The sequence below is a fragment of the Aphelocoma coerulescens genome, chromosome 26, assembly GCF_041296385.1.
Source record: "Aphelocoma coerulescens isolate FSJ_1873_10779 chromosome 26, UR_Acoe_1.0, whole genome shotgun sequence".
NCBI classification, from domain to species: domain Eukaryota; kingdom Metazoa; phylum Chordata; class Aves; order Passeriformes; family Corvidae; genus Aphelocoma; species Aphelocoma coerulescens.
In genome coordinates, this window is record NC_091039.1 from 1,664,765 (window position 1) to 1,682,076 (window position 17,312).

Genomic DNA, 17,312 nt, shown 5'->3' on the forward strand with positions numbered 1-17,312 from the left:
CCTGGAAGTACTGCAAACAGAGAGAAGAGAGGAGTTATTGAAATAGTCAGGAAAGGTACTGAGGGTGTTTTCTGATGCATCTCTTGTCTTTTGGGATAATTAAATGTGATCAATATCGAAACATTAATTCTTCAGGGCTAAGCCACGCAGTGAAAGCAGAGCCGAGTACAATGAAAGGCACCTTCATTTTGGTTTGTTTTTATTTGGGATGAAATGCTGGGATGTGCTGAACACCGTTTTGAGAGTCTTTACTCTGATTTTATTAATGAACAATAGAATTTGTTAAGAGTTTTCTCGCTCCCTCCTCTCTTGGAACTTGAAACTTGGAACTTGGAACAAGCAGGATGGAAACTTAGATGGGAATTAACACAAAACAATCTGCTCACGAAACGTGAGGAATTTGCCTTTCTCTGATACTGATCTTCTTTAGTATTTGTTTCCCTTCCACTGCAGAATCTGATCATCTTTGTCTCCATTGAATCATTTCTAGCTGAGGTCTCTTCCTCCCCTGCTGCTTTCCTGTGGAGCAATAACCTCTGGAGCTCTTCCTACCAGGCACATTGCCCAGGCTGGAGATGGCTCAGTCCAAGAGTTTGTCTTGAAGCAGGTTGTTGTTCCCACAGTGTGGATCTGGTCGGGAATATCCCTGACTGGCTGAGGAACAATCTCCCCTTTGCTGGGCTTTGCCAGGGTGATTTTATTCTCAGGTAGGAGAAATCCCTGCTGCTTCCTGGGCAGTGTGACTGAGCCTGTGAACTTCTGCTGAGGAGACAGCAGGGAAAAGGAAACCTTCCCCATCTTCTCCCACAGAACTATGCCTGCATCCCCAGTTTTTCCCAGCTGAAGGAGGGTTTGGCCCTCTGTGGAGTGGTTGTGAAGAAAATTGCCTTCCTTGAGCTGCTGGATCGAGTGGACATCCTTCTGTCTCAGAAAAAGTGCATCTGATTTAATAATTATAAAGAAAAAGAAATCACTATGATCATACGGCCACTGACCTGGTATTTTTACTAATCTGCCTCTCTCCCCACACTGCCAGTCCAGGTCCCAATTCCCAAAGGAGAAGCCTCTCCCTGGTGTGGGAACCATCAGGTCTCAGCTCAGTTATGTCTCAGAAGCATGAAAAAAGCCTGAGAGAAAATCACATCCTGGATCCAACCCAAGGATATCTGGGACTCCATAATTTCTAGTTTACTTTGTCTTTCCAGTTTCATGTCTCCTTGTTGCAAGTTTAATGGAAGTTCCTTGGTGCTAGGTTTTGATAGAGGTTCAAACTGATGAAAAGTCTTACGAGGAAGTGATGTTTTATTGCAGTGAAGAAATAAAAGTGGAATGAGGTTCACCCAGCCTTAGACATGGAATGCTTAAGGTCCAACCCCAGACTGTTGTCTCTCATTCCTGCATACCAAGAGAGGCAGAAGTGTCTCCAGAGGGCAGGGCTTCCTTTCCTAGGAAAAATGTCCAAGACACAAAAGGCAAGGTGGTTTTTGGAAGCACTGATTTCTCTCCACTGACTCCACAGGTGCTTGAATGAGTGATCCAGGTGTAACTTTATGCCAGTGAGGGCAGTGGAGACCAGAGTCCTTCATGCTGCCTTTTGTGTGAAATTCCCTGTGGAATTGTGCAAATTATTCACTGCTCTGTGCTGTGTGGAGGGGAACCCTTGGGTTCATAAGGATAAATGTTTTATGTCACTGTAAGTGCTGCTGGTGGTGACCAAGTGTCCTTTCAAGACCTTTATTCTTTACATTTCTTTGGCACAGTCAAAGCAACTCTGTCCATCCCATGCCTGGAAGTGCTACTCTCCTGTGGTGATATTTAACACTTCAAATGTAGTGGGTTCATTTAAAGAACTTATTAAAAATCACTATGCTGTTGGCCTGTGGCATTGTCTGAAGATGAGCAGCCCCTCTACAGAGTCACTCCCTGGTGTGACATGTAGCAAAAAAGTGTATAAATAAATGTGGTTCAATCAAGGACTGATTTCCTGATCTCCAGGTAAAACTCCTTGTCAGTCCCAGGGGATAACATCAGCCAGGCACAGCCATGACCTGGGAAAGCCCTCACACTTTTGGATTCCATCCACTGCTGATGAAGCCTTTCCCATTTGTATCCCATCACTGCTGACAGTAAAACCAAGCAGGAGTTTGGGTTTGACTCTCACTCCTGGACTTTGCAAATTAATGCAGCCACCACTGCCGTGAGCTGAGATCCCCATGCAGCCTCTGCAGGATTCAGCTGCAAGGGTGCTGAGAGGAGGCAGGAACTTCCAATTACATTAATTTCTATAACTGGAAGCACAGACAAGCTTTGAAGTTCAGACCCCCTTCATCAGTCTGAAAGTTTGGACCCTTTTCTAATTTTATGTGGTTAAAACATCACAGATGGTACTGAATAAGAAGCCAAAAAGAGCAGGACCTTCACGTTTCTAAACAAGTGGAAGAACCTTCAGATGTTTGTATTTCTCCTGAGGTTCCAGTCCTGCCTCAAGCCAGAGGAATTCATATCCTTCCTCTGGAGTTGGAGGCACATTCTTTACCTCTAACAGGGATGATGACAGTGGTCAGCTTTTATAAGAGCTTGGAGACAGCCAGTGTGAACATCCCCTGGGAGCAGGATGTCTCAGAGCTATTATTAGCATTTCATAAACTGCCTATTTGTCCATCCCATCACTCCAGACAGGCCTTTTCCTGTGGGATCTGCTGGAGCTTCCCGAGACCATCAACTGCTCTCATATGTCTGCTTCCAGCACCTCTCACATCAAAGGATCCCATGCTGTGAGAAAATCACCTGCCTGTGTTACCTTGTCCTCATGACCTGGCAGATGGTTTCACTCCTGTCCATTCACTCCTTTATTTGGGGAACAGTGAACTGGGTCTCCGTTCATTAAACTTCCCCTTTGGACATGATCAGACATCCACCACCTCAACCCAGCTTTCATTTTCTGTCTCCTTTGCTTGTGAATAGACTGGATCTGGAATTTATTACCCTTAGTGCTCTTCACTGTGTCTTTTCCATCATTTACCATCTCTTTTTTTGAGGCAGAGAGATCCACTAGAGGTGCACTGTGTGTGCTCTATGTGGCAATGTGATAATAGTTTATGTTTTATCACTGATTCCTCCACAGGGACTCTCAGTCCTGACACAGCTGTTTTGGCTGAGCAGTCCCCCAGTTCCATATTTCTCTTTGACACAGGATCTGTGGTGACGAGATTGACGCTGGCACCATGACCATCCAGAAGGCCATCCAGCTCCTGTGCTCCTCCGATGACAAGTACCAGGCCATGGGGGCTTACTACCTGCAGCACACCTGCTTCCAGGATGAGTCTGCCAAGCAAGAGGTGAGCAGACTCCTCCAGTGCTCTGCTGTCACACCTGATGGCACAAGAGAGGGGTGGGACTGGTTTTCCTAAGTGCCAGGGATCCATACATTCCCTTGGTTTTCATGAGGGTGCTTTATACCTCATTAGTCAGGCTCAAGTATTAATTAAGTAGATTTTTCAGCTATTAATGGCCACTTTCTCACAGCAGCAGTTGGTCAGGATTTAACACCTGAATAGTTTCTGGCTAGCAGAGAGAGTGTTCCTGTTGTCACCACGAGCTGCCGTGGCACAGGGTGATGGGGTTTGGCAGTGTGGGAGCTGCCATCCAGTGTCCTCTCCTGGGGGGCAACTGCACCCAGTTCCACATCAATCTTTCACTATCTCAGAGCTGCAGAGTCAGAGCCAGACAAAGCTGCCTCAAGTCCCACTGTGAGCTTTGTGGGGCATTGCTCGGTGACTCTGCAGCCCTTTGCCAGCCTTTTTCACAGCCCTTTTCCAGACTATTTCAGCCACCTGAACCAATGGGTCAATTAATGATCACGTACTAAGATGATTTTGCACATCTATAGTAGTGGCTGGAAGTGTCCAAGGCCAGGTTGGACGGGGCTTGGAGTAACCTGGGCTAGTGGAAGGTGTCCCTGCCCATGGCAGGGGGTGGAACAGGATGAGTTTTAAGGTCTCTCCCAACCCAAACCATTCTGTGATCCTGTGATGCTTGATCACAGAGAAGCCCTTCTTACAGCACAGGTTATTCTTCTGATGCTCTTACTCCTCAACTCCTTTGCCAACATGCAGCAAAGGAGGCAGCCTGAAGGATGGATCTGCTGCAGCAAGGATGTCACCAAAGTTTATCCCCACCCTGGATTTATTGAGAAGCCAACCCTTTGGAGGTGGCTTTCCCTGTCCTGACACAACAGTGGAGCTGGAAGTGCTGGCCCGGTGTGGGGCTGTGTCCCTGTGCCCTGGCTGCGCCTGGATGAGTGCAGGTGCCCAGCCCACGTTCACGTGGCCAACTGTGGGGTGGCCACACCCTTTGTTACCGTTGCAAGCCCTCTCTGAGCACTGGGCTGTCCCATCCTTCCCAGAAGGATGTGCCAGAGCAGTTCGGTGACTCATCCCAGCACACGCTTGTTTTCTTTCCCTCCTGAAAGCTGCTCATTCATTGTCCATTGTCAGCAAACCTCAGCCGAGGGGGTGTTTGTGCCAAGATGGGCTCGGGGCGGGATCACGGCCGGTGCAGAGCACGTGCCACAGCAGGAACACTCAGCATTTGGAGAGCTCAGCTGCAGGGATTTGCCTTCAAAGCTCCGTGTGCTGAGTGTGCTGTCCTGCAGGTCTGGGCTCCCTCCCCTGCCTCTGGCTGACCTCGAGGGTGGTGACACTGGCCTTGACCATCCTCTGAGCTCAGCCTGTGATCTCAGGGTGCAGATAAATGACCACAGCTTGTCACTAGGTGGATATAAATGGCCTCTGCACATAGGTAGGGCAACATTTCCACCTGGTGCAAACTGTGCAGGTGGGTGAAAGTTTGCAGGAGCACATTTCCATCAGCAAAGGACTCTGTCCGTGGCCATTACTCACGGACAGCCACTCCTGCTATTTAAGCTTTTGGGTCCAACTTCCAGGCCAGAAGTAGGTTCTGGTTCAGGCCTCAGGTCATTTGTGCTCATGACCTATGGCCTGAACCAGACTTGTCATCTCTGGCCCTCGTTCCCTGGCAGCTCTGCTTCTCCAGCTCCCCCAGGATGGACTGTCTGACCCCTGGCACTGCTGGGGCAGTTCTGAGTGTCCCTGTCCCAGCAGTGCCCTGTGCCCTGTGCTGATGGTACATGTCTGTCCTGGTGACAGGACAGACTCGTGGCAGGTGTCTGTCTCCTGTCTGTCCCGTCTGTCCCGTCTGTCCCCTGTCTCTCCCGGTGCTCCATGCTCATGTCCCATGTCTGTCCCATGTCTCTCCTGGCCAGGTCTATCGGCTGGGGGGCATTGCCAAGCTTGTGGAGCTGCTCCGCAGCCAGAACCAGAACGTGCAGCGGGCAGCAGCCGGAGCCCTCCGGAACCTGGTGTTCAAGAACCCCACCAACAAGATCGAAACCCGGCGGCAGAACGGGATCAGGGAGTGCGTGAGCCTCCTCCGCAGGACGGGGAACACTGAGATTCAGAAACAGCTCACAGGTACCCGGAGCCTGCTCAGCCCCGGCAGGGCCCGGGCTCCCCTTGCCTGGGGTCCGTGGCCCTGGTGATTGCCTAGCACAGAGAGGGGGTTTTATGCTCCTCTTGCACCGAAAGGTGACCTAAATCAGAAGGCAGAGGGGTCCTGGCCCTTCCATGTTGCATAAGGGTTCCTCACTTCCTAAGTGCCCGTTGGGGAAGCCCCTGCCCCAGCTCCCCCCCAGTTATGGTCACTCTGCCATTCCCACACCTCCCTGCACCCTGGCCCCTGTGCTGTTCCCAGGGAGGGCCAAGGGAGCTGCCAACCCCAGCAGGGTGAGCTGGGTTCTCTCACTGGTGCCTCACCTTTTTCTGAGGAATTGATGGGAGGTTTTTGGTGCAGGTCACCCTCAGCTGTGTCCCAGGTTTTATGTGCAAGCCTTTCCAAGATCCCGGGAGAGATGCCAATAAACAAGGGCAATAAACAGCAATTTTGGGAGGAAGGAGGATGCTTAAATGCCCATCTCCACGTGGACCCATCCTGCCTGTCTCCCATAGGGGTGGACAGGGACTGGGGTTTCAGGCAGTCTCTGCACCCTCAGCTGAGAGGGGTGATGGGGAGGAGGATTTTGGTGCTGGAATCACCCCGGCCTAAACAAAGTCCCTCATGCACATGACCCTGTGCTTGAGCTTGTTTCCCACCTCCTTCCTAGGACTGCTCTGGAACCTCTCCTCCACTGATGAACTAAAAGAAGAGTTGATACAGGAGGCTCTGCCTGTGCTGACAGACTGTGTTATCATCCCTTTCTCGGGCTGGTCTGATGGCAGTTGCAATAGGACACGAGAAATTATCGACCCAGAAGTGTTCTTCAATGCCACAGGGTGTTTGAGGTGAGTCACCAGGGAGGGACTGACTGCAACTTGTGTCTGTGGGCAAAAGCTGAAGCCATCTAAATCCTCTTACAATGAGCTGAATTCATGCTCATTACAATTGTGTTAATGAAAAATTCTCCTTGAGAAAGTTTTCCTGACTAAGAGAAGGTGCAGAAAAAAATTACATGTAAAATACTTTTCTAGTAGCTTTTTATTTTTAATAATTTTATTCTTGCTAAGTCTCTTCTCAGATAATATGTAAGTTGTTTTGTGCACTACTGAAACCCATCAGTGTTTAGCTTAGACCAGGAAACTGGACAGATTTTGCCTTTAGAGTTTTGAGGCTTCCAGAGAAAACAAACTGCTTTAGGGTCTAGGTGACAAAAAGACAGACTTCTCTGTGTGGGGAAAACAAGCTTTTTCCCACTTGTTTTGATAACTGTTTTAGCACAGAGCAGTCCCATTGTCCTGGACTTTTCCTGACTCACTTCATCAGGAGACAGCTACAAAACAGGAGGTGCAGCTGAGCCCAGAGTAGTTTATTTTGTTCACGGGAAACCAGAGCCCTTTTGTAGTGGATCTTCGTCCTGACTTGCTGTTTCTGCTACCTTCCTCCTCCACTTGGATGTGAGCTCCTTGTCTCAATGGAAACAAGTGGGGCCAAAAACCTGCCCTGTATAATGAGGTACTTTCATCAAGGGAAGCTCTCCCTGAGGGAGGCAGCGCCGGCCGCGCCCTTCCCAGACATGCAGCTCGCAGGAGCTGGGGCTGCTTATGAAACGAGAGGCTGATCATGGCAGGGCCTTTGGAGACCTGATACCATCGGCTTCTGTGGCTGGGAATCGTGTCTGGGAGATAGGGAGTGCTGCTCCCTCCTTCCCTGTCCTGGAAGGCAGGGATGTGTGGGGTACAGCGGGTATGAGTGCTCTGCTTTAAGGCCATCCCAACCTACCAACACCATAAAATATCCCATTAAAATGAGGGAAAGACAATGGCAACAGCTTGTAAAAACGCTGTGGAGTTTAACTGAAAGTAGGCTCTGCCTCCTGAGACTGATCCCAGCCTGTGGCAGCAGTGCCCAACACCCCCAAGAAGACTGCGAGCTGCAGGTCAGCGAGGGAGCAGGACTGGGGAGCAGGCAGAGTGAGCAAAGCTGGGAGATGGATCCAGAGCCCCGGCTCCAAGGGCTGAGCCAGGACTGCTCTGAGTCACTGCCCTGCCACATCAGAACACAGGGATGAGAACAGCCCTGGGTTTGCCCTGGGCCCGAGCCATTGCTGCTCAAGCATTTCTGGATTGCAGATGAATCCATGTTAATGAGGAGGCTGCAAATCACAGTGAACATCAGATCCAGTTCTGGAACGCCTGCAGTGAATATCTCACAACCACTGCCAACCTCTCTTTGTTTTTCATTTGCAAGCTATAAGGCAATAAAGTAGGGAAGAAAAAAAAAACAGAACAAAACAACAAAACCCATATCCTGTTACTGGAAAAACTCTCCTGTCCTGGCAGCTGCCGGTGTCCAGGAACCCATTTCAACCTCACAGATGGGTCAGTCCCTCTGGTCAGAGCCATTGCTGCTCTCCAGCCTCTCCACCCCATTTCCCACACAGACATTGCTGCTGATCATGGGTAGCTCTGTGCTTACAGCCCTGTGCACCTTCCTGATGATCACAGCAACCCCAGATGGTCTTTGGCCAGTGTTGCCTTTGGAAACTCCTCTCAGGAGACAGAGTCTGTCTGGTGGCACATGCAGAGCCTCTGAGGCAACCTCCTGCTGGTGACTGTCCCTAGGAGGGTGTCTTCTATGCAGAACTCCTTACACGACGTGTTCCAGGTGAAACCAGTCCCAAAGAGCAACAAGAGAGCTGTGCACTGGTGCAGTCCCACCACAGGCCTCCAGAATGGGAGCAGTTCTTCAGCCTTGCTGAACCTGCCAAAAAATCCCCGAATTCAGTGACAACCATAGCCAGAACAGTGCCCAACTCACCCTCTCTCCTCCTTGTCCCCTGCCATGCTCCTCGACGGCTTCCTCAGGAACCTGAGCTCTGCAGACATGGGGCGCCAGACCATGAGGAATTACCCCGGCCTGATCGACTCTGTCATGACTTATGCCCAGAACTGCGTGGCCTCCAGCCGCCCCGATGACAAGGTACCAGCTGCTGCCCTGGGCTGTCCAGCCCCATGGTTAACAACTGCAACCCTGGGAATGCCTTGAAATCCCTTTCCAACAAACACAAGAGGGGGCTGTGTTCTCTGGCTGCTCTTGCCCTTCCAAGCCCCAGTGGGATCTGTTGGAGGGTTGCAAGTCCTTGGGGCTCTGGGCCTGAAGTAGAGCTGGGCTTTACAATTTCCCTGTAACAAACACAGAGGAACAGTAAAATACTTTGGGTCCTGAGTCCCCAGGATACTTCCCTTCCCTTCCCTTCCCTTCCCTTCCCTTCCCTTCCCTTCCCTTCCCTTCCCTTCCCTTCCCTTCCCTTCCCTTCCCTTCCCTTCCCTTCCCTTCCCTTCCCTTCCCTTCCCTTCCCTTCCCTTCCCTTCCCTTCCCTTCCCTTCCCTTCCCTTCCCTTCCCTTCCCTTCCCTTCCCTTCCCTTCCCTTCCCTTCCCTTCCCTTCCCTTCCCTTCCCTTCCCTTCCCTTCCCTTCCCTTCCCTTCCCTTCCCTTCCCTTCCCTTCCCTTCCCTTCCCTTCCCTTCCCTGGAACATTCCAGCATCCTAATCTCCATCTCTTGCTCTTTACCCCCCACATCTCCTCATCTGGCAGGACTCAAGTGTACAATCCCCAGCTTGGCACCATGTTCAGCAGGAAGCCAGGAGCTGGCATCTCTCTGCCAGTCCCCTGACTGTGACTGATGGCTGTGTGTGAACAGCACTGACAAAATAGTGTTTGTAGACACCTTCTGGGGAGTTCAACACCTTCAAAGCTACCAAAGTTACTTTGAATTCTCTCTGGATTGAGCAAACCCTCTTTTGGGAATGGCTTTTGCAGGAAGCCCCTTTCCAGCAGCACACACAGAACACAGCTCTTTGGAATGTAACCACAGGTTCTGGTGTTGGTTATGGGTATCCAGCCAAAATTGTCCCTTGCTTTTCCCATTGGGCCCTCTGACATCCAGGGAAAGGAGGCTTAAGGCCTGTTCTTGGTGCAAAGTGTCACCTGATCTGTACCTGTGACTCAGAGTCGTTGGAAGTTGACTCTGGCAAGAGGGAGATTTCAAGATTTGGAATTTCATCATTTGATGCAACCACTCTCTCTTTTCCTGTTTGCCAACTTGTCTGTGGCAGTGAGACCTCCCAAAGTTCTCTGGGTCAGCAGCTCACTGAGACCCTTCCTTCACACCTATTCCAGCTCCTCCCCTCCCATCCCTCGCTCCCTGAACCAGGCGCAGGAGCATCTGTGGTGCTAAAAAAGCTGATTATGGCCCAGTCCATGTCCTCTCTGGTGCTGCTCCATAGTTTTCTGCCTAATGTGATGTTTGTGTTTTTCTTCTGGGGGTGATGCAGTCTGTGGAGAACTGCATCTGCATCCTGCACAACCTCTCCTACCGCCTGGATGCTGAAGTTCCCAACAAATACACCCAGCTCAACCACATGGCCCGGAGCGTTTACATGGACAAAACTCTCACGGGCTGCTTCAACAGCAGGAGTGGGAAAATGGAGGTAGGATGTGCCACAGAGGGATTGGGAATGTGATGTTCAGCCCCAGGCAGGGGCTGCAAGGGAAGAGCAGGATCTGAGTTCCCCGTTTCTCATGTCTTTGCAGAATGATGAGTACGGGGTCCCCCTTCCCGAGGAGGATTTCAAACCCAAAGGCCCCAGCTGGCTCTACCACTCAGATGCCATCCGCACCTACCTGTCCCTGATGGATCAGAGCAAGAAGGATGCCACCCTGGAAGCTTGTGCTGGAGCTCTGCAGAACCTCACTGCGAGCCGAGGGCTGGTAAGAGCTTCCCTCCCCTCCACACGTGTGCACCCAAATGTGTCAGCACTTCCATGAATCAGAGAGTCAGCAAGGTTGGGAAGACCTCTAAGGTCACTGATCATCATCACTTCTCAGCCATGAAAAAGGAAAATGTCCTTCTTAAACCTCAGGGCACCACAGCCAGTCTTTCCACAGTGTTTGATCCAGCGGGATGTTTGTTAACTCCAAACTCAGGGTCTCATGGGGGGCTATAATCAGCATCCCAAGGACCTGTCCCAGACCCATACACTTCCAAGTTCCAAGTTTGTTGGGTTTCCAAGTTCCCTCAGTCTGTTGGTTGCCCTTCCCCAGGGCAGCAGTGAGGGTGAGCCCAGATGTGCACCCGTAGCCAGATGTGATGAGAGGCAGGAGAAGGGCTGAGCCACTGCCTGTGCGTGTGCTCCAAGGGGAGGTGGCTCTAATGACAGGGTGGGTTGTGCTGTGGATTGTGGCTTGTCCACACCTCAGAGCTGCCTGTAAAATAGCTGTGACAGATGTCCTGACCCGTGGGCATGGCAGCGTGGCAGTGCCAGGGGCTGGGTGATGCTGTGGCACCGTGAGGGACACGTCACAACCACGGCCCTGTGGGCCCACGTTGCTGCCCTGGGCAGGTCCTCGGAGGCTGCCTCCACTGGGACAGCCCCTGACTTGTCTGTTTGTGCCCAGCTCCATCAATCCCAATTTAAATAAGATGGATGGGGAGATAAAGCGATAATGATTCCAGAGGTAGGAGAGGTGTGTCACGTGTGGGGAGTGTCCCACCCAGAGACACAGGTGACTCACACGGAGCCTTCCCTGCTGGGATGGCATTAACCTGCCAGCTCTGATCTCCTTTTGTCACAACGATTTCCATGCTAAATAATTGTGCACCTTGACTTTTGGCAATTTAACTAAGCAGTGCCACAAACCAGAAGGTGGAGAGAGGCTGTCACGTATGGGTAGAGCTGGTCAGAGAAATGGGGCTGGAGTTTTGTGCTCCAGGGAAAAGAAAATTTCAGCAATCAACATTGCACAAGAGAAAAACAACCAAACCCAGCTCTGACAGTGCTGGAACAACTTAATTCAGCCTCCTGGAATGGAATGGCTGAAATTTGGATGTGCAGAAGTGGCTCCTCCCTTCAAGGGTCTCATTCCAGCTCAGAGCTGGAGCTGGAGTTGCTGGGTTTGCTGTCATTTGATGGAAAGGGAATCTGGGGAAGAGCTTAAGGAGCTTGCTGTGATCCTTTAGCTCTAGAGGATGGCTCTGAATGTCCTTCAGCTGCGCTTTACACACTCCAGTCCTGCTGGTGTGAACGTGGAACAGGGCACATTCCAGCCCCTTGTCTCCATTCCCATGTCACTGTTGCTGGACATGTGTCTCCAGCTGAGAAGTTCAGTTCAAGCTCTGTCAATAAGGGCAGTTTATTCAGGGGATGTGCTTGAACTCTGTGCTTGAACATCTGCCCTGGCTGCATCCTGAGACTTTCTACATTTACAGGCACGAGATCACATGCAAGATGAGTATTTTTGGTCCTCAGATTGTTTCTTAAAGGCATCCATTGTCTGTTCCTGCTCCCCAAAAGCCCACTGTGGCATGGCAGGCAGCTGTGAAGGGCAAGGGCAGGGAGCTGCCAGGGGGTTGTGAAGGGCGAGGGCAACGTGGACATGAAAGCAAAACTTCTCCAGCTTTTGGAATGTCAGTTGAGTGATCAGCTGCTCCACTGGGGCTCCAAAGGACAGCAGAACCAGCTGCATCACAGCAGATGGGAGGCTGACTTTTCAAAAGTCACAGAATCATGGAATCATTAAGCTTGGAAAAGCCCTCTAAGATCACTGAGTCCAACTGTTCACCCGTGTTCACCACTAACCCATGTGCCCCATCCACGTATGTTTTGAACATTCCCAGGGATGGTGACTCCACTGCTGCCCTGGACAGCTGTGCCACTGCTTGGCAACTGCTTTGGTGAAGAATTTTCCCCAATATCCAATCTAAACCTTCCCTGGGGCAGCTTGAGGCCATTTCCCCTTGTCCTGTCCCTTGTTCCCTGGGAGCAGAGCCTGACCCCCTGCTGGCTGCACCCTCCTGTCAGGGAGTTGAAGAGACCCAGAAGGTCCTTCCTGAGCCTTCTTTTCTCCAGGCTCCCATAAGTGTGGGGAAGAGAGGTAAAACTGACAAAGTGGGATTATGGCAGCGGGAGAAAGGATTGTACAGTGCTTATTTTATGGTATAGTCACATTCCTCCAGCCCTCACCATCATCCCAGCTGTTTCCCACTGGCACTGGAGGTCATGGACATCTCTGCTCTCCCTCAGATGTCCAATGCCATGAGCCAGTTGATCGGGCTGAAGGAGAAGGGGTTGCCCCGCATCGCTCGGCTGCTCCAGTCCAACAGCTCCGAGGTCGTCCGGTCCGGGGCCTCTCTGCTGAGCAACATGTCCAGGCATCCTGTGCTCCACAAAACCATGGGTAAGTCCTTCCCCCATGCTGGATCCCAGCTTTCAGCTTTGTGGGGTCTGCCCAGCTCGCTTTGTCAGCCCCATAAGGAGACTTAGCCAAGCTCCAGAACTGGGCAGAGCAGTGTCATTTCCTCTGGCCCCAAGGACAGTCCTCAGTGCTGTGTGACACGGGCCATGCTTTACAGTGACAAACCTGCAGGACCTCGAGGGTGGCAGTGTTTTGGGAACTGAGTCAGACCTGAGTGCACACGGCCTGCAGCACTGCCCTTCCAAAGGCCTGCAGTCCTCGTTTTGTCTTGGAAAAACCCACTGATGACATTGATGCCATTGCTGTCCAACACTTGGATGCCTCCCTGCAGAGATAACTCTGCTTGCTGTTAACACAAATAGCATCGTTCACTTGTGCCAGATTGTGTTTGATTGTTGATTGGAACATTCCTCCACCTCTTTAGCTCACCAGGTGCTCCCAGATGTGTCCCGTCTCCTGTCGTTCCAGTCTGGAAACACCAGCAGCTATGGGGAGATCATGACATCAGCTTGTTACACTCTGAGGAACCTCATCATGTCCAACCCTCACCTGGGAAAGTCTTACCTGTCCAGCAACTTGCTAAATAATGTAGTGAGCCTGTGCCGGAACGGGTGAGTGTGGGGCATGAGGCAGGGGCAGACTGACCTCAGAGCCTTCCCAACACCCTTTGGAGCCAGAGTAGAGCATTATTCCTTCCTAATAAAGGAACTGGGCATGGTGGTGGGCAGAAATCCTCAGCACTGGTTTCTTGGCAACAGGCAGGAGCCATCCAGGGTGGGATTTGCAAAGGGGCCTCTGGAAATTTCTGATTGAATTTTAGGAAATTCTAAAAAGAACTTAAGCAGCAACATCGCAAAGTCTTTTAAAAATAGTACTTATAGAGGTTATAAAAAAGAGGAGGAGTGACTTTTTACACAAGCAGATAGTGACAGGACAAGGGGGAATGGTTTCAAACGAAAAGAGGAGAGATTTATACTGGATATTAGGAATAAATTCTTCCCTGAGAGGGTGGAGAGGCCCTGGCACAGGGTACCCAGAGAAGCTGTGGCTGCCCCATGCCTGGCAGTGTCCAAGGCCAGGTTGGATGGGACTTGGAGCAGCCTGGGCTAGTAGAAGGTGTCCCTGCCCATGGCACGGGGTGGAACTGGATGAGCTTTAAGGTCCCTTCCAGCCCAAACCACTCTGGGATTCTGTGATCTATGAAAAATTCCAGCCCTCAGAACAGGGGATGTCAGTGACTTCCTGGCTCCTGGGCTTCCCTCAAACCTTGTCATGAAGGTCAGGTCTGAGGTTCAGCACTGCAGGTACACAAGGATTGTCCTTAACTTTTATGTGCAAATCTCTTACTCTTTTTGTTGAATCATCCTCCTCAAGACACAGCTCTGAGGGAACATAGACAGGAATTATTTTAAGTACCTCCCTGGTCTACTCCTGTATTTTACACCAGCTGAGCAATCTCATCATATTTTACCACTTTCTATTTTAGGACTTGGTTTGGGGTTTGGTGGTAGGAATTCTGTCCTGTTTGTTATCCATATTCCCTGCAGCACAAGCCTGTCAAGCCTTGCCAAGTTCTGCGTTCATTTCTGGCCAAACTGGTGTTAAACTTCCATTATCTTTGACCATGTTCTCTCCTTCCTAGGCTTTCATCTCTCCTGCCATCTGTCTTTGTTTTAAAATGCCTTAGACAAGTAACCCATTGTTTTCTGTTGTGAAAAGCCATTTGCATGCCTTCATCATCCTTTGATAAAGTTCTTCCAATCCACCTCTTGTTCCATGGCAGAGACACTCTCAGTCATTACACGGGGCCTCCTTGTTTAGTTTGGGCCTGGGCCAAGGAGCATCACTCTATTTGCTGCTTTTATTTGCTTCCACTCTCCAACGAGCCCAATTACCATGAAACCCAGCCCTGTGCTAAGCCCTCGTTGTTTTGAATGGCATTTACTCGTGCTGAAGTCCCACTGTGGCTCCCTCAGAGCAGTGCTCAGTAATTTGCTGCTCCAGCACAGCCTTGCACAACCCGGGCTGGGAACACTTTAATTGCCTTGGCTGCTGGGGATGAGCTTTGTTGGAAGTGACTCACTGAGCTGTCAGGAGTTACCAAACTCTGGAGATGTCTCCAGTCCTGCCTGGATCACAAAGTCCTCCCGAGAAACTCCCCAGTTCCTACAATGTCCAAAACTTGAGTTGTTCCTTTTCCTTCATTGTTCTTTTTTGTCCCAGAAGATTTTTATGCTGTTCAGTTCTTAGGAAAAAAGAAAAAGAGAACAATTTCCACTCAGGACTAATCTTACTTGTTCAAGCTGTATTATTTCAAGCTGTTCCAGTAGAGCAGATGTTGGAGAGACTTTGGACTCTTGCTAGGTCACAAGGTGAAATTTTCCCACTGCCACGTGTTGCCTGTGAAGATAAACAAGAAAAATCAGGGTGGGATTTGTCCAGTCCTACATCAGAAGGAGCCTCCCCGCTCCCCAGTGGAAATCAATAAGTACCCCACCTCTCCTGGGGGCTGGCTGAGGCCCCCAGGTCCCCACTGTGGTTCTGCATGTGGTGAGTCCCACATCCTCAACCTCCTCCTCCTCCTCCTCCTCCCCAGCACCACAGGCAGCAGAGGGGGGACAGGGGGCTCAGGGGTGACCCAGTCACCAGGGAGGACACAGAGACACCCTGCACCCTGTCAGGATTTTGCAGTTTTCTCTCTTAATCTGCCTCAGTTCCCTGTGGATGTTCCCTGGCCCCCAGGCTGGGGTTGGTGTCTGGGGCTCCCTCCCTGTGTCTCCTCTGCCACCCACAGATCCTGCCCTGTGTTTCTGAGCTGGGCTCTCACTGCGTTACCAGGAGCAAACCAGGAGCTCAACCTGCTCAAACAGCTGTAGAGTCATAGCTTAGAAAGAGACTCCAGGTTCCAGACCAGTGAGTTATGGATCTTACCCTTTCCCATGTCCTCCTCTCTTCCCAGGTTTCATTCTCCTCATGTTTCTCAAAGCTGGATTCCGACTGAGAGGCAGAAAGGGTTCAGCAGTTTATCTGATGAATGTGGTTTCTTCTTCCTGGAGCATCCCAATTTAGTAATTGTGTCTCCTGCAGATGCTCTCATCTATGGTATGGGGTTCATGGTCATGTGGGGTTCCTTCACTCTTCATTATTTTTAATCCAAGTTGCCAAAATATTGAATATTTCCTTCAAATTTTGGTGGTGTTTCTGAAAATCAAGCCACTGGACCTGATTTATTGGGGTGTTTGGTTTCCTTTTCATTTTTCTTCTCCAACTGTCTGAAAACATTTCTCTGCTCATTTTCAAGCAACATTATTTCACTAATTAAATTTAAATTCTCCTCATTAATTCTACTGACTGCACGCAAAGCTTTGTCCAAAACCTCTCCCTGTATTTAGAGCATCACATTTGCAGTTCATCCCTTTACCATGGATTTATTGCTGTTTCTCTGTTCCTTCACTTTTCACACCTTTGCTATTGCAGTTTTATTTTGCAGTTCAATTCCACCACAGCATTTCACCAAAATTAATCTTTTGAGAAACTCAGGTCTTCCTTTGATTATTCCCTGTGCCAGAGGGTTCTTCTCATCCACACATTTCCAATTTCCCATTTCTTCCAAAGACTGCACCTTGATATCAATCTTATAATTTTCTCACATCCTGAAGAAATCCTTGTTCTGGGAACTCCTTGGCATTCTCTGTGACACACATAAAGTTCTTTGTACTTTTGTCCTTTGAGGAAGGATTCTTTCTCCCCATTATTTGATATTTATGGACAAAATTCTTGTCTTTCTTGCCCCCATTCCGTTTCTCCCCATTCCCCACCATCTCCTTCTGATTGTGTCTTGTTTTTGTTGTGTTGAGTCTGTAGCTTTTTGGATGACTCCTCCCACTGCCACCAGGGGACATCTCCCTCATTGCCTTTCCACATTTTTTCATGAATAATTCTATTTGTAAAAAACAGACTGTCCTTAAAATCAACTTTGATTTTCAGGCAATCTGTTGCTAAGGAATTTTTTCCCCAAATCAGCTGTCCTTGATATTCTGCTCCGTGTTATCCACTGCTATATTCACACTGTTTTGTTTGGGATATGCTGTTTGCCTACTGAAGTTGGCATCACAGCTCCACCAGTTCATAATGAGCTTTTTATACCTAAATTCTAGCAGTCAATGCTATGAAAAAAAACTGTACATACAAAACTGTACAAACTTTTCATAGAAAACTGTATGAAACAGTCAGTGCCAGTCCTTCAAATGAAGAGTTTAGAAATTCTGCCTGAATTCATAAATGACTCAGGTACCAATGCTGGCAATTTTTGGCTTGCAAATACAAAACTTTTGAGGTGTTCTCTGGAGACAGTCACAAAAAGTACATATTTAGCATCATTAGAAGTAAATTATTTCAAAAACAAGAGAAAATTACTCTAGTTTAGAAAGAGAGAAACAACTTGAAACTACAAATCCTTGAAAGAGAGAGTCTAGTTCATGTTCTGCCTGTCTGGTCACAGCTACCCTTGGGTTTGTAGGGCTTGAATGGCTTTTCAGCCACAG

The 17,312-nt window shown here is 49.7% G+C and overlaps 1 protein-coding gene across 1 annotated transcript in view; it reads left to right on the plus strand.

Annotated features, from left to right (window-relative positions):
- PKP1 (plakophilin 1) overlaps window positions 1–17,312 on the plus strand; it is a 48,616-nt gene that overhangs the window by 24,479 nt on the left and 6,825 nt on the right. Inside the window, exons 4-11 of the mRNA XM_068996008.1 lie at window positions 3,194–3,338; window positions 5,285–5,492; window positions 6,182–6,359; window positions 8,379–8,493; window positions 9,849–10,004; window positions 10,108–10,284; window positions 12,597–12,750; window positions 13,193–13,379. Of these exons, the coding sequence (XP_068852109.1) occupies window positions 3,194–3,338; window positions 5,285–5,492; window positions 6,182–6,359; window positions 8,379–8,493; window positions 9,849–10,004; window positions 10,108–10,284; window positions 12,597–12,750; window positions 13,193–13,379 (1,320 nt within the window). The remainder of the gene's footprint in view (window positions 1–3,193; window positions 3,339–5,284; window positions 5,493–6,181; window positions 6,360–8,378; window positions 8,494–9,848; window positions 10,005–10,107; window positions 10,285–12,596; window positions 12,751–13,192; window positions 13,380–17,312) is intronic.